The sequence below is a fragment of the Eufriesea mexicana genome, unplaced genomic scaffold (assembly GCF_001483705.2).
Source record: "Eufriesea mexicana isolate 0111107269 unplaced genomic scaffold, ASM148370v2 scaffold798, whole genome shotgun sequence".
Classification (NCBI taxonomy): Eukaryota; Metazoa; Arthropoda; class Insecta; order Hymenoptera; family Apidae; genus Eufriesea; species Eufriesea mexicana.
Genome location: NW_016908980.1, coordinates 52,637 through 67,545, shown reverse-complemented (window position 1 = coordinate 67,545; position 14,909 = coordinate 52,637). Strand labels below are relative to the sequence as shown.

The 14,909-nt window shown below is 50.6% G+C and overlaps 1 protein-coding gene across 1 annotated transcript in view; it reads left to right on the top strand.

Annotated features, from left to right (window-relative positions):
- LOC108546898 (uncharacterized) overlaps positions 1-14,909 on the top strand; it is an 83,169-nt gene that overhangs the window by 43,353 nt on the left and 24,907 nt on the right. Inside the window, exons 2-3 of the mRNA XM_017899194.1 lie at positions 8,420-8,581; positions 11,900-12,083. Coding sequence (XP_017754683.1) covers positions 8,420-8,581; positions 11,900-12,083 — 346 coding nt within the window. The remainder of the gene's footprint in view (positions 1-8,419; positions 8,582-11,899; positions 12,084-14,909) is intronic.

Below are 14,909 nucleotides of genomic sequence, written 5' to 3'. Positions count from 1 at the left end.
GACGCTCTTTAGGTAGATTTAGCTTATTCCGGTTATCCGAAGGGTAGATTCGGAATCTCCTAGTGACTAGTCGGACCACGGTCGCGTTGTTATGGCAGACACGTTGTCTAGCTTTTTACAGCACCGGTGTAGACGTCATAAAGTGGCACTACCCTTTGTACTACTCCTGACAGGCAGACACATGGCTCTCGTTTTATAACAGTCATCACAGGTTCGTGCTTCCGAGGGTTACTCAACCAACCTGGTAAGTTTGATCTTTATCGTAGGTAGCTGGGTTTCGCGCAACAAAAATTGTTTGCGATAATAAATTCTTGTCAACGAATTTATTCGTATCGGTTCACCTGGCTGCATAGGTTTTCGGACATTCGTTAACAGCTTCCAGGAGGTGCTTTAACGAAGCTTTCCAAGTGATCCTTACACGAATGCTTAAATTATTTCGCTTCTCGTTGTAGCATAATCATAGAAATAGATTAATTCCCGTATATTTTTCTGAAATTTTTGAATTTTCCGTAACTAGGATACCTCGACTTGATTCTTCGTAAGGGTAAATTTCACCTTGAGCTACGATATACTTGCGATATTTTCAGAGCTAAAACTCACCCTACCTTCGCGTTCTGTACGGTCCATCCCCTATCACCCGACACCGATCGACACACACGAGATACCAACGAGCGTCGCTCGGGGTGTCTCATAAAAATGTACATCTTCGACGAGTGTAAATTGTCCGTGCACCTCGTGGACAATGAACAGCCGGGATCCTTTGGCTCGCCGAACATCCCATTCTCACGATGGGAATCGCTGATGCCCAGGCTTATCCTCGTCCGAGCAAATTCACAGGGGTGGCGACTGCACCGACGATCCACGTTGCACGTGCAAAGCCCAGTTCCCATTTATAACTATTCCATACCGGTGGACGATCGTTGACATTTAATACCGTCGGATAAACGGAAGAAATTTCTCGATTCCCCGTCCTCGTCCCGATTTCTCTTCGACCTTTGTCCCCCCTCGAACCCCCGAGAATCTTTCGCTTCCACGCTTCGGAGCACCTTTCTGGAAAGCCATGATACGTGGCCGGTAGATTATTGTTCTACGAGACGTCCGCTCGAGCGTGTAACCTCGAGGAGTTCACGTTCCTCGCGCCGATGCCGCGCGCACGCTACGCTCCAACGATGAACGGATTGGCAACGATTGGAAAAATATTTCCCTCTTTATTGTCGATGCTTGCGCTCGCTTCGACGGCCACTTCGTTAACCTGTTTCGTTTAATTGCGCTCTTGCTGCTATGGGAATTTTAATGGGTATACCATCGTAATTTCAATTCCAAGTATTTGCGACGTTAAATTGATTTTATTGGCCATTTCCAGCGTCCCGTTTTTTAACTTTGTCACGGCCATTTTATATTTATTCGTTTATGCCACGGAAATCTGCGTTCATACAAAATTCCCGTCAACTCGTCCCTCGTAAACGTCGATAACTTTGCTCGAAGGCTTCGCAACTTGCACGTCTCTGTCTTCTTCTTTATCCTAATTTCATCGGAATTTGCACCTGGCTTTCGCGTTGATCGTTTAATCGACATTTGGCAGAGAAATTGCAATTTTCGAGGAAACGAATGGGATAATTTACGACGCTGATATTCGATAAATACCGATACTGGGCGAAATAAGTTTAATTCCGAAACGAAACTGGGTGATTTATGCTGCGGTATCCAGTTGCATGCAAAGCCGCGTTCCAAGTAGAAGATTTTTGCCCAGATTACGGGAGCCGGAGATCGCGATCGGATTTCCGGTTCCACCGGTGTTCGGCATCGAGCCAAAGCCGATTATGATAACTTGTCCACGTCACCTTGGACAGTTATAAGGGTCCGACCGGGTCCGCCTTGGCAATAGTTGTTTCTCGCGACTAATGGCGATAATTGGCGCGGCGAGCGTGCCTCGTTTCGCCGAAGGCGATTAATCAAAAGTCCCGTAACTTCGATATTGGAAGCTCGTTTGTCCGCCGTTGCCGATCGATGAATCGGAGACACGATTTTAATTACGACGAAACGCGCGAGGAGGCGCGACGGAACGGAATCGTCCTCCGTGTCCTGGACACGATCCTCGCCGAGGCTTCGCTCGATCCTGTGGAAATTTATTTCAATTCCGCGACGTTTCCTCAACGTATCGTCTTGGGAAAATTTCTCGGATACAGAAGGAACGCTTTCGCTAAAATTATCCGAAAATCGCAATGGCGGGTAAAAAGTATCCACGGCCCGATAAGCACCCCCGTAACGGCCGGGTCGCGTCGTTAGTCGGCTCAAAGAAGCTGCTAAACAACCAACGCCGTACGCTGATGAAGCGAAGTGCTGGGAAATTTCCGCCGCAAGTACACCGGAAATTGCCGTGAATTAATTTTCACCGACGTCGGTGCGGTATCTTGTTAATGCTCGAACAGATTTGGTAATGCCGCTCTGTAACTATCAGGATTCGCGTGGTCTAATCTCCTTGATCGACGGCGAGCACAGATGCAACGGGGCAAAATTATATCGAAGGAGCCGGCGGTAAAATTAGTCCCGGCGTGGCAATATTTCGACGGTCCAAATTGTGGGGCATTAATGGGGGGTAAGGCGCGATTCAGAATTCCGTAACTAACGTCTCTGATCCGTCGTTGGGACGACAATGGATCGTCCGAGCGGGGAATTCTATTATGCCATCGGTGAGACAGTGATCAACGAGCGTGCCGTCGAAGAAAGGCTTCCGTAAAGTCCTCGCACGAATCGATTCGCTCGAGTTGCCCCGTTTCTGCATCGCGGATTAATCTGGCACGATCGGAAAGATTAATGGAAAGAATAATATCGCGAACTTTAGCCAAGAAACTTCGCGCCGGTGTCTCGCCCGCCGTGCTTAAGCAGACGCGGAGGGAAGACGAACTTTCGGAAGTTGAGCAGGCGCGACACGACACGAGGGGTTGTTCCGGGGTGCATTTATGAATCGAGTAATTTCTCGAGACAGCCTATTCCGAAGTCAGAGATTAGCTGGATACGATTAGCGTCGTCGTATCGATCGTTATTTGCAAGGGAGATCAGCAGTATCGTCGTCGCCCCCCGTTCTTGACCCTCGAAAACACGGTTCCCCCGAAAATTAACAACCCGTGCATCGCCTCGAATTCGAGGGAATCTATCATCGAAAACGGGGAAAGAATTAACCGGAGTACTCGACGATAGCACACGGGGCGAACAACGGGCTGATAATTCTAACGCTCGAGCGGATCCAGTAAATCATTAGGAACAAAGCGATGCGCGATGGGTGGTGCAAGCGTACTCGCTGGTTCGCCGGGAGAACAGTACCGATTCACTTTGGCAGGGCATTTATCACTCAACGTCCGCGGTATCGCATGAGTTTCGAAACGTTGTGTCCGTTTCATGGCTGCCTAACGAGGAAAATAGTTGGCTCGCGACGACTGGACCTGCACGGCTGCTCCCTTCACGAGCTGCCGCAGGGAGCCGTCTAGCAGCGCGCGTATTGTCGCGTGCACGTGCACACGCGCCACTCTATTATACATATTTATGGCGCGCGAACAGAGATATAGAGCGGATAGGAGGCGGCGCTGCGAGTGCGAAGCCAATTAAAGTGCAAATGTATGGAGATGCGGATGGAATTCCAAGTAGCACAGTGACCGGGAAACCGTCATAAAACCGAAACGCGGCACGAGCTAATCGACACCCGTTGCCGAGGTCGCAGCCCGTCGAGGAGTTGGAATAAGGGTGACGAACGAGACGACTCCGTGGCAGACGAGGGTGAAAAAGGGTAGTGCGTCGACGGCAGAGGGTGGCTGATAGATTCAAGGGCTGGATGATTCGATGCGCCGCGAGAGATGAGAATTTCGTGTCGGTCCGACGAGATTACCGGGGTCGTGAGATACGTTCGAGCGACGAAAGGATCCATCGAAAGACAGGGATGAAGACACTCAGAATTTTTAAAAGATCGCGGTTCGTAATTTCTCGCGAAATTTGCTGGATCATTGAAACAAATGTCTAGTCGAATATCTATGGAGAAAGTCTCAGCGCGACGAGCCTCCGAGGTCCAAAGGGGGTTGAAAGCTCTGCCATAACGTAGGAACCTGGCGGCCGTCACGAATGACGCAAATTCGTTCGATACGATCGGTGTATTCGTTGGTTTAACCGGGAAAATTTTTGTACAAATCGATCCAACGATCCAAATAAATCCGCGGCGAGTCACTTGGATTGCGAAGTGGGGGCGGAAGGGGTCGAGCAAACAGGGAAATGGGACCGTGACAAATCGAATCATCATCGATATCACGGAAACGAGTAAACAGCGCGACCAATGTTCCTCCGACATCCAAGTTGATAAATTAATAACGGTGCGCCAATGGAGTGGGCAGGGCACGGGGGGTCGGTGTAGTTGGCGCAGGGTGGGCCGAAGTGGAAAAAAATGTTCCACAGCCAACCAAAACCGGAGAACGTGAAAAATGCAGAGCGTCGCTCGTGTACCAGCAGCCTTCCGATAAATTTCTCCCGTTCGTCGAACTCTGTATTTCGTGCAAGTTTCATGGGATCGGGGGTCCGACTTCCGTCGAGAAATTCCACCGTTCCTGTCTCGAAGAACGGACAAATCTTCCCGCGGATTTTCTCGCGACCCGTCGATTTTCCGCGGGAAATTTACCGCGTTTTAAATTTCCCTTTGACCACTCGTTACGACGTGGACGAAATCGGGAACACTCGAAGCCCGACCACCCTTCGTCTAATATCGACGATGGCGAACCACCGTCGAAACTCGACCTCCACTACTCTCGCGCTCTCTCGAACCCCCTGAACTACGATCTAGCGGCCATTTCGTCTATTAGCAGGGTAATGCGCCCGGCTTTCGTAGGCGGCGAGCAGCTGCGCGTAAGAGCCGGCTTGCGAGCGTTTAAACGAAAATTATTAGACACTTGCGAAGGGCTGACCACACCGGTCGTCGAGTGTATCCGACGCCATTACGCGGCGGCTGGCCGTCGGCGTCGGATCGGAATATCACGATCTACCGGAAGGCGGCTAACTAAAATTGACCGGCGTCCGGTTCATTAGAATTTAACGTCGGCCAAAGTGAACGCTAAGTGGATCTTTTCGCGCCACTGTCGCCAGCCCGTTAATTCGCCGCGAGAGCTTAACGCTGTTTTCGCGTTTCATACCCCAAAGGCGCACGTCGGGACTCTATCTAAGAGCGAATGGCCTCGTTCGCTCTGAATTACCGTGGTTTCGATCGCTCCTGCAAAGATGGATCGCGTGGCAGCTAGTACCAGCGTCGCAAGTCTCGTGAAACCTGATTTCAGCCAGTTTCAATGGAACAAAGCGAGCGAGGCATTTATTTTCCAGCATTTTCGAGTAATTTCGAGTATCCTGCGATATTCGGGAATCTTTTTTCTCAAACTCGAAATCGTCCCGTTTCGAAGATAATCTTCCGACGATTTTTTCCTCTCTGGTCCGGATTTTCCAGGGAGCTACGAAAGCTTCCCCTACGGCGGTCCAGGGAACTAAGGGAGCTAAGCGTAATAAATACGACGGGAAATTGAAAGTCACGGATTCGCCGTATCGGCGAGACAAGCGCGGCAACAAATCTGCTTTACCCGAAAGAAAACACGGAACGGTCGCGTAAAAAGTGGCAGACCCGTAACCCCGTGGTCATAGCGGCGTGCGTTCTCGTTTCGTGATTCATGCGTCTCGCGACGTAGGTTGCCGTGAACGCGCCATGGGAGCGCGAACAGACCTTAATGGTCTCCAGCGGGGAAGAAAAGGGAAGGAAAGTGCAGGAACGGTGGAGAAATTCCAGGGTGGAGAGATTCCGGAGAATAAAGGAGAGTAGCATGGAAGCTGAACTACCGGTTCGTGTTTTGTTTGCGCTTGGATCTCCTTCCCTGCCCGTGATTTCTCTCTCCACCTTCGATCCCCGCGTCGCTCCATTTTCGCACAACCCCGTTCCTTCTGTTTTCTTCGCTAAACAGGGTCGCGTTACCGGCGACCTTGCACTGATCTCGTCGAACTGGTCCAGCGTCCGACGTTCCCCCCGATCTCCATTCACGTTAAACAAACTCGCGTAATCGAGTCCCAATCGATGGATTAAGAATCCAATTGCAGCTGTCCGACCTACTTCCATCGCACCCCGTTCCCTCAGCTTCGCCGCGAAATCCCTCGAAATCCATGCCGCTACTGTTCCCTCCACCCTACCCCTAACACATTCACGTCGCTAAAGCGTCCGCGTACACGGCCGTTTTTCTGAAATACATTTCCAGAGGCGGATCCAATGGTGTCGGCGGTTATGGTGGTGGTAGCAGCGGCGGTAGTGGTGGCGGCGGCGGCACCGGCAATAAAGTTTGCTTTATTTTTACTACCCCTCTGGCCAAGTACCGCCCCGTATTTCCTCGGGATATTGACATATCGGGGGTGCCTGGGCTTCTCCTCTTAACGCCCTTTTTACACCGGCATGGAATTTATGTCTTCTTCCTCCGCGTCTCTTCTCCGCGACGATCCACCCCGGTTCCATCCTCCTTGTCCCACCTTTGTCCCAATCTACATCTCCCGTCCGCCTCTCTCTCTCTCTCTCTTTCACGCGGGTTTACCTCTATCCCGGAAACTCTTTTATCTTCCTCCTACCTCTCCGTGTCTTCTAGCTGAATCGTTGTCCCCTTCGTTCGCCCGTACGATCCACCTCCCCGCCGATTTCGCCGATGGGGAGGAAGACAATCAATCACTCGCACGTATTCCCGCGTTTGCAGAATCAACCGGAAATCTCTATTAGACGTCGAATAGGCAGAGACTTTTCCTCGTCGACTCACTGGCAATCGATCGATCGCGATTCGGGATCGAAAGAAAGCTCGTTTCCGTAGAGAAATCTCGCTACACGCGGAATACCATGCGAGGGGGGCTCGAAATCTAATTGTTAATATTCGAACGAGAGGTTAAAAGTTGGAATCGTTAAATCGTTTTATATTTCGCGCGACTCGCAGCGTTTTCCCGGCGGCAATAAATCGTTCAAAAACGTAATAACGGTTTGCGTTCAACATGCTTCCCACTGAAACAATTTTACATCGAAACACCATACCAGTTATCGCCGATCAGTTTGCTTCCAAACTCGTTTTATTAAAACGTCGTTTCAACCGATCATGCTCAACGTTCGCGATGTTTCCAACGTTTCCATCGAGTTACTTAACGAATTTAATTCGTCTTTTCCACGGCGAAGTACACGTGCAGAAAGCATAACGTACTCCACCGTTGGAAACACACGGGGGGTTACGCGTAATCCCGAAAAACGTACACGTACGTCCGCGATATCGCGAATGCCAACCGTAATCCAATTCCCTCGATTCTATAAACCGACGGTACTAACGACTCGCCATTTTATTCACGTTTCCTGGCAACTGGCGCACGGTGGGTTGGCGAAACATCGCGGGGGTCATCTTGATAGAACGACAGTTTATTAATCGTCGCTAGGTCGCGGGCCCACGGCGAAAAGTGCAATAAAAGCGGGAAAGAGGGGAAGCGGACGCGTTCGGGCGAGCAAAAACAATGAGCAATCGCTCGTCCAGGGGCTTATATTCTTCCTGCTGGTCGGTTTTTCGCCGGCTTTGTATTTATCGGCGTCCTGGGACGCGACAGCGTAAGAGCGGCCGGAAAAAAGGAATCCAAGCGGCGGGGCGGTCGCGGAGGGGTGGCAAAGGGGTGGACACGGACGACCGCGGGAAAAACGTAATACCGCCGATCGGAATGTTAGGTAGAAAACGGATCGGATGGACGAAACAAAGGGTACCGTGGCGGAAACGTTTAAACTGCGATGGCAATCGAGGCAGAGAAGAACGCGGTTGACACGGCGCATTCCGTCACTTTGCGAGAAGAATTACATTTTCTGGACGGCTGGACCGATGTTCCGGAAGCGGATCGGTGGAACGGGAAACGCGGTGAAATAGATTCGGGACCGGCGTCGAACGCCACAGGTGCGTTAGCGCAAAGTCCACTTGAAAACGACAATTTTAATCCGCGTTTATTCCAGTGTCGCGATATTATATTCGAAATTGCCGCGATAGCCGGTTTAATGGATCGGTTGCGCGAAACGTTCCGCCGTTTATAACAATTTCATTTCGCCAACGGTCTCGTATTTATCGGAATACGCGCGGTGGAAATGAACGTCATCGAGTTGGAAGATTTCGAAGATTTCGGACAACGATATTCCAACCACCGATCCGATTTCGGTCGAGGGCGATGATCGGGAAGACGACGAGTTTAGAGCCGTACCAACGAGAAATCCACGATGATACGAATTTCGAGTGGAAAGCTCGCTGGCGAAGTGCCTGGATCGCGTTTATCATTTCTTAATTGCACCCCTCTGTAAAGAGACACGCGAGGCCCATGTTCGGAGCCATGTTTCTCTAACCTTTCTCGCGTCTGCTTCCAGGTCAAGTGGACCTTTGGACACAAACGACGAAGGGCTGCGCCTGCAGTTTTAATTCGTCCAGCAACGAATGCGCGTGCTGCGTGCCATCCGGAGGATGCAGTTGCGGAGTCGCGTCGCCGGACAGATGCGCTCAGTGCGGCTTGGAGCAATACTGTGCCAACAGTAAGTACCATCGTTACGTGACATGATCATTAGTCTCGATATACCTCGCGTCTCGTTAAGCGACGCGCGTGCATTTCCAGTTGCCCGTTTCGACGCTGGCGTTTGAAAAGATAGCATTTAGGAGCGACTCTAGTAATTCGAGTAATTCGAGTAATTCGAGGCATAGGTGTAGATTATATCACGGTTACGCGGCACGAGTGCTTTTTCACCGCGGTTCGTCTATTTTCTCGCTTTTTCCCGCACTGCCACTTTCTTTTTACTCGCTATCTCGCGCGTTCTGTTTAGTCTCGCGGACGTTTCGATGCCTCGGACGGTGTCACGTTCTGTTTCCCAGTTTTCGATTTTGGTAAACAGCATTCTCGCGCTCCCTCCGTTCTCGAAATTTCTCGTTCTTCCGTTTCGCCACGGGGAAAAGAGGCCGGATTCTTTTTGCATCCACTCGTTCTGTTTATCGAACGCAAACACGCGACCGCCGCCAACGTCAAACAGGCGAAACGAGATTTCCACTTGGACAGGATTTGCACGCGTCTAAAACTGTAACTTCCAATTAAACCCTTTCGATATTAAACTCGTTAGAGATCCGACTCGCAGCTCGCAACACCACTGCCGTTTCCCCTTCCGATCCTGTGATTCGTGTATTTACTTGCACCTCTGCCAGAGGAATGTAATTGCACGACGTCGAAAAGGCAACCGCTGTCCCTTTGAGTCCGGATCGTCGTTAGAAACAAGATTTGCGCCATTAAGCCGCTCTCCGCTCCCTTGCTCGTGGCACGTCTCGCGTTTTCTGTCGGTCGTGTCGCGTGAACAAGTGGAAATTAAAGCACGTTGGATGGAGTCTCTTTGGAGGACGCGACGGATTAGAGACGCGAAAGAGGGATGCACCGGTGTCAGTGACGATCGTTGCGGTGTCTGGGAACGAACTGGGAACGAACTGGGAAAAAGGCAACGGGGTAACGCGAGTGGTAGACTTTGGCTGCGTGGAGGGATAGGGGAAATCCTTTTATAACGCGAGGTGCGATCGGTAATTCTCAAACGACAGCGCGCGAGGCAACGCGAGAGAAAACGTCGGAGAAAAGGTTAGAGAAAACGATAGAGAAAACGATAGAGAAAAACGCGAGAGACGCGGAGTAAAAAAGGGGAACAGGATTTCTTTCGAATGCTCGCGAACAAGCCACTTGGCCCGACTCGTTTGGTACAGCATAAATCCCGCTACCGAAATTACTACCGCGTCCAGGGCTTTTCTTTCCGCTAACTAATTACGTCAGTGGTTCTTTCTGCCCCCTTCATCCATCTACCTCCTGCTCTCCTCGCGTTAATTACATCTGACGTTATTTCCCCCCACGTCTCATCCATCAAACCTTTCTTTCCTTTGACCACTTCTTCTAGACACCGCGGAAACTTACACCCACCCCCGTCTTTTAATCATACCGGCAACCATTAACGGTACCCCGCTCTCACTTTCGTCGCGCCGTCGAGTGGTGCGTGTCGATTATTTCTCAGCCCCCGAGTCCCGCTCCACTCGGCTAACGAGTTTTCGATTAATCCGTTCATCCATCTACTTAAACATATACTCCTTCGTTCGAGGACCTGCTCCACGGCTCGCAAAGCATCCGACGAAAGCTCGAGACGCGACGTCGTTTATCCTTCGCGGTTCTCACGGATCCTCTCGAACCTGTCAACGGTTATCGATGAGACCTTTAACGAGAATGAACCGGCTAACGATATATCGTAACTTCCGGCAGTATTTAAAGAAATTCTGCAACCCGATCACGGTTCTCCACCGCGTTTAATTGCGCCGATCGAGACGGCGAGGCGCGTCCCACCGGAAATCCTGCTCCCCGTTGCACGATAAACAAATTAAGGCCGGATTCAGGCGACAGGCCAGGAGTTAGGGAAAGGACGTTGCGTGTCGCTGTCGCGACTGCTCGTCGCCTCGGATGGAAAAGACGACGTCCTGCCTGTTCGGGCGTCGACGCAACGATGTAACCGAGAAAAATCGTTATAAGCGACGCAGCATTTTTCTTTCGCGCCGGTGTTGCGCTCCCACGTGACCCGGATTCCGTGCAGACAATGGCGAAACGTATCGTTCGCGGGGACGAGCCGAATAAATAATTTTTCCGCTCGAGATTCGAATTTCCGTAAAATTATTCCACGCGATGCTTCAATGGCCGACGAAATTCGTCGATCCTCGATATTTCCAGGGGGAAATTATCGCGGCGAAATGACCTTCGTAGACTTTCCAAACCCCCGATGGTAGCTGATTAATTCGACGTGCTAGGGGAATATCGAGGTTATCTTATTCCGCGATAAACTCGGCAGAAGATGGAAAATCTGCTTCCGAGGGAGGATAGAGGAAGAAGAGAGGGATACCCTATCTGACGAAAAGAATTCGGGGATGGAAGCTTGGGGTACGGAAGATATTCGGTGTTAGGTGCGAGGAAACGATGACTGGGCGAAAACTTGCAGAAATAGGCGGTGCCCGAATCATTTATCCGCTCGGACACAATGGCTATATGGACAGCTGATAATGGGACAGGGGAACGGTGTTTCCTTCCTTCCAAGTTGACATGTCGTAGTGATATGTCCCAACATCCCTCGTATCGTTATCTGAAGTCTTCATAAAATTCCACCTGAGAATACTCGTCGATTCGTGATTGCGATTTAAAGGTAGCCGTGATCGTGATTGGAACAAGAAGCGCGAGCTAATTATCCGTCCCCCGCGATATTTCGCAGCTAGCGTTTTGAAAACGGCTCGCAGGTTCGCAGGCAACAAAAAGGGGTAGTTTTTCCCTCATCCGCGATGCAACGTAGATTTAATTAACATCGATCGGGCGCGAAGGAATGCTTTCCGATCAGACAAGTGCAACAGGTGTGTTCGAAACGAGTTTTTCCCAGGTGAAGGAGGGGGCGATTAGGAGAACGCAAGGCCCAGCGCGAGGGCTAGCCTGTGTCGGGACAGGTCGAACGGACTCCGTGCGAATTGACCGCGAATCGAATTAGACGTAACAATCACGCACAGTGCGGGACAGCTCTCGCGTGGAGTGATAAATTATACATACCATTGGCTAAATTGCGCGATAAAGCTTCGTTCGCGACGTTATTACGTATAATCCGCGCTGGATTATCCATACGGCCGATAATATTGCCAGAAGCGAGTCCATTAGCGCGCATACAATTGCTACGGCTCGGCTACGAGCAAGACAGACGAAATTCGCGCCACTTTTAATCCCTCCTTCAAACGTGCCAGTTAATGGATCTCTCGTCGAGTCGCCACGATGCTGCACGGTTAATTTACCGATCCCGTTGCCTCTGTTTCAGTGTGCAACATAACGCTGGACAGCAGACTGTTGTTCAGCAAATCGAATCGCGGCTTTGGGCAAATAAAGTCCCCGTCCCTGGAAGGGCCATCGAGGTGTACCTACAGGTTCGTGCCGGACACTGGTCAGCGAGTCGAGTTGCAGATCTACCGACTCATCTCCATTGGACGACACAACGGCAAAGCGTGAGTAGCTTTCATATACCCAATGTCCGAATTTTATTTTCCATCTCGAGATAAAACGAACGTGGTACCTAATATTCGCTGCAATTCGAGTTAAAGGATTCGAGCATTCCGAAATTTCATTCGAGCGACAAATTTGAATTTACGAGGTTTAAATGACCCGTCCCGTTTTATCCGGGATTACTTCGGATCTCGACCATGTTCTCGAATATTTATTCGGTGCATGCGGTGATTTTCGTGCTCCTTTTCTTGATTAAATCGCGGAAACGCGGTATTCGGCTCCGGCTTTAAAGGGGAATTATTAAATCCCCTTATTTTTCAAACATTCCCAAGTAAATTCTTTATTACTCGAAACACTCGTCGGGGAGGATCCAACCGTTGACAAATTGCGCGTAATCGCCTGGATTTCTTTCTGCTCGCCATTACTCGTCGCGATAATTAACGAGGCGGTTCCCGCAAGAAACGAAAGGTTCCGAAGAACGTTTCGGCATTGTCGATAAAGAGAAACGGAAATAGGTAGGACAACGCTGGAACGATATTTGCTCTGTCGATCTCTCCGTTGGTAATTGTCTCGTTAATGCAAAACCGTAGGAAACGATGGGACGATGCCGGCGCGCACGGTTGAAAGCAACTCGCATTGATCCGGCCTTTCAGCATTAATCAAAAATGCTTTTAATCACCCGGAACAAGCGCATCGCTCTCGTTGCTCTTTTGTCCCCGTGCTTTTAATTAAATTAACATCCTACACGGCGGCACGCGCCACCCCTCGCCGAAATGCGTTCCGGCCGGCTGAAAATTGTTATTGCGATAAATCTTGTTCCACGGTATTCGTTGTATCGCGCTCTTTTCATGCGCGAAACAATCCATTTCTCGTTACACGTGTCACTTGACGCGAAAGCTGTAATAACATAGACGGGGAAAAAGCGGTCAACGACGCGTGACGTTGTTCAAGCTTCATTATTTAGAGTGTGCCAGCCACTTACACCGAATTAACCAGAGAGTGTTAATTGTGAAATTAGTGGAACGCTAATGCCGCCATTTATATTAGCGGCAGGTTTCTCTTTCGGCGATCGAGTTGCTCTAACGCGTTCGATATTTCCACTCTTCTACGCGATTATGCGGATTAAAGTTGCCAGGATTCGACAGCCTCGGTTTCTCGCAGACCCTCCGCGATATTTGCAATTAATGAAGGAACACTGGGATACTAACTTCGAGTAAAATTCGCGAATATTACGTTTACCGTAGACAACGAATGCGCGAGTTCGATTGGCTTTTGGTCTAAGTTGCGGGGACCTCTAGATGGTCCAAGTTTACGGTGGTCACTTAACGACTGAAGTTCGAGGTAGCTCGGTCTGGTCGACAGGACTCGTGGTGCTTTGGTTGAGTCTCCTCGACCAGAGGAAGAAGATTAAACGATGTATAAGAACAGAGCGAGTCCGCAATCGCAGACTCTTCGGAAAAATTCTCGGGTTAAGACAGACGTGGTAGATATTACCGGCCACGTAGGTTCCTCGCGTATTTCCTTCGAGAGTACAAACTCGGCCCGTTCCACGGTTCTTAATCGTCGTCTGCAGTACCGTGACAAAAAGTCAGGCCGAAGAAAATATCGGGGCGATAGCACGGAAACAGTCTTCCTTCAAAGCCAGGATACGGATACGTCGCGATGGTCTAGGAGGGAATCGGGGGTGAGTTCCAGTGGCCGATATGATTGGAGATGGCTCGCGTCGATGGTCGTTTCAATTTGTCATACTTCCGTTCTTGCGGGCCCACCATCCCCGACGCACTTAAATTCCTCTCGACGCGTGTAGACGGAGCGAGCCTGAGAACCGGCCGCGCCGGGTCTGGGAAGAAAAATTACCGTTTCTGAAAGCGTCCACCCGCCCCCCAATTCGGCCAAGATAGCGGAGGAAGTTCGGAGCGAGCAGAAGAGGCCTTCGACAAGCTTCGCAAAAGTTCTTACGGTTGTACCACGGGACCTATCCTCTTCGCTCGCCCTCTTCGTACCCCCGAGTTTCCGTCTTGGCTTCGCTCGAGAGCGAGTGCACGCGGCGTGCGGAAACGCTGTGTCGCGCGGATCGTCCCCCCCGTTCATCGGGCTCGACAGCGACGGCGCGGTAATGAATGGGGTCGGAAATAAATTTATTTCCGGGTATCGATCGCGTTTTATAATTGCTTTTGGCCCGTTTCGGAGATCGACGCGAAAGGCGGATTGATACCGGTTCCTTGTTTCGTTTTTCGCCTCTTTATTTCGTTTCCATTTATTCGATTTGGCTACCCATTTGTTTATCCTTTTCCGCAAATATCGCGGCCGCGGTGAAAATTCCAGCGGCGATGATATTTCGCGCTGAAAATAACGTTTCTTTCCACGCGGTCGATTTAATATTTGTATTCGAATACGCCCGACGGTGCCAACAGCGCGCGAATACGCGTTCCACGTTTGCGGAGTTTCGGGTTCGCGATTTGATAATTATTTCCACGTTACACAAGGAAGTTTACCATGGGGAAAAGTCGCGGCAACGAGACCCGTATTCTTGGTTTTTCCCGCGGCGTTTCGCGTCCCGGCTGCTTCTACACCGTTCGAGAATTCATACGGTCGACGAAGTACTTTCTCGCGGGAAGAGAAATCACGTTGCCTAACAAAAGACGAATACACGGAGCCTCGGGGTGCACGGGCGGGGCAAGGGAACGCCGCTTGGAAAAAGGTAAAAATAATCGTTCGTACAAGCCTCGAGCTGGAGCATTGTACCACCCGGGCAATAATTCTGGATAAACTCGATAAGCCGGGGGGGGGGGGGGGGGAGGGATGGCCCGTTCGGGCCTTTGGTCAAC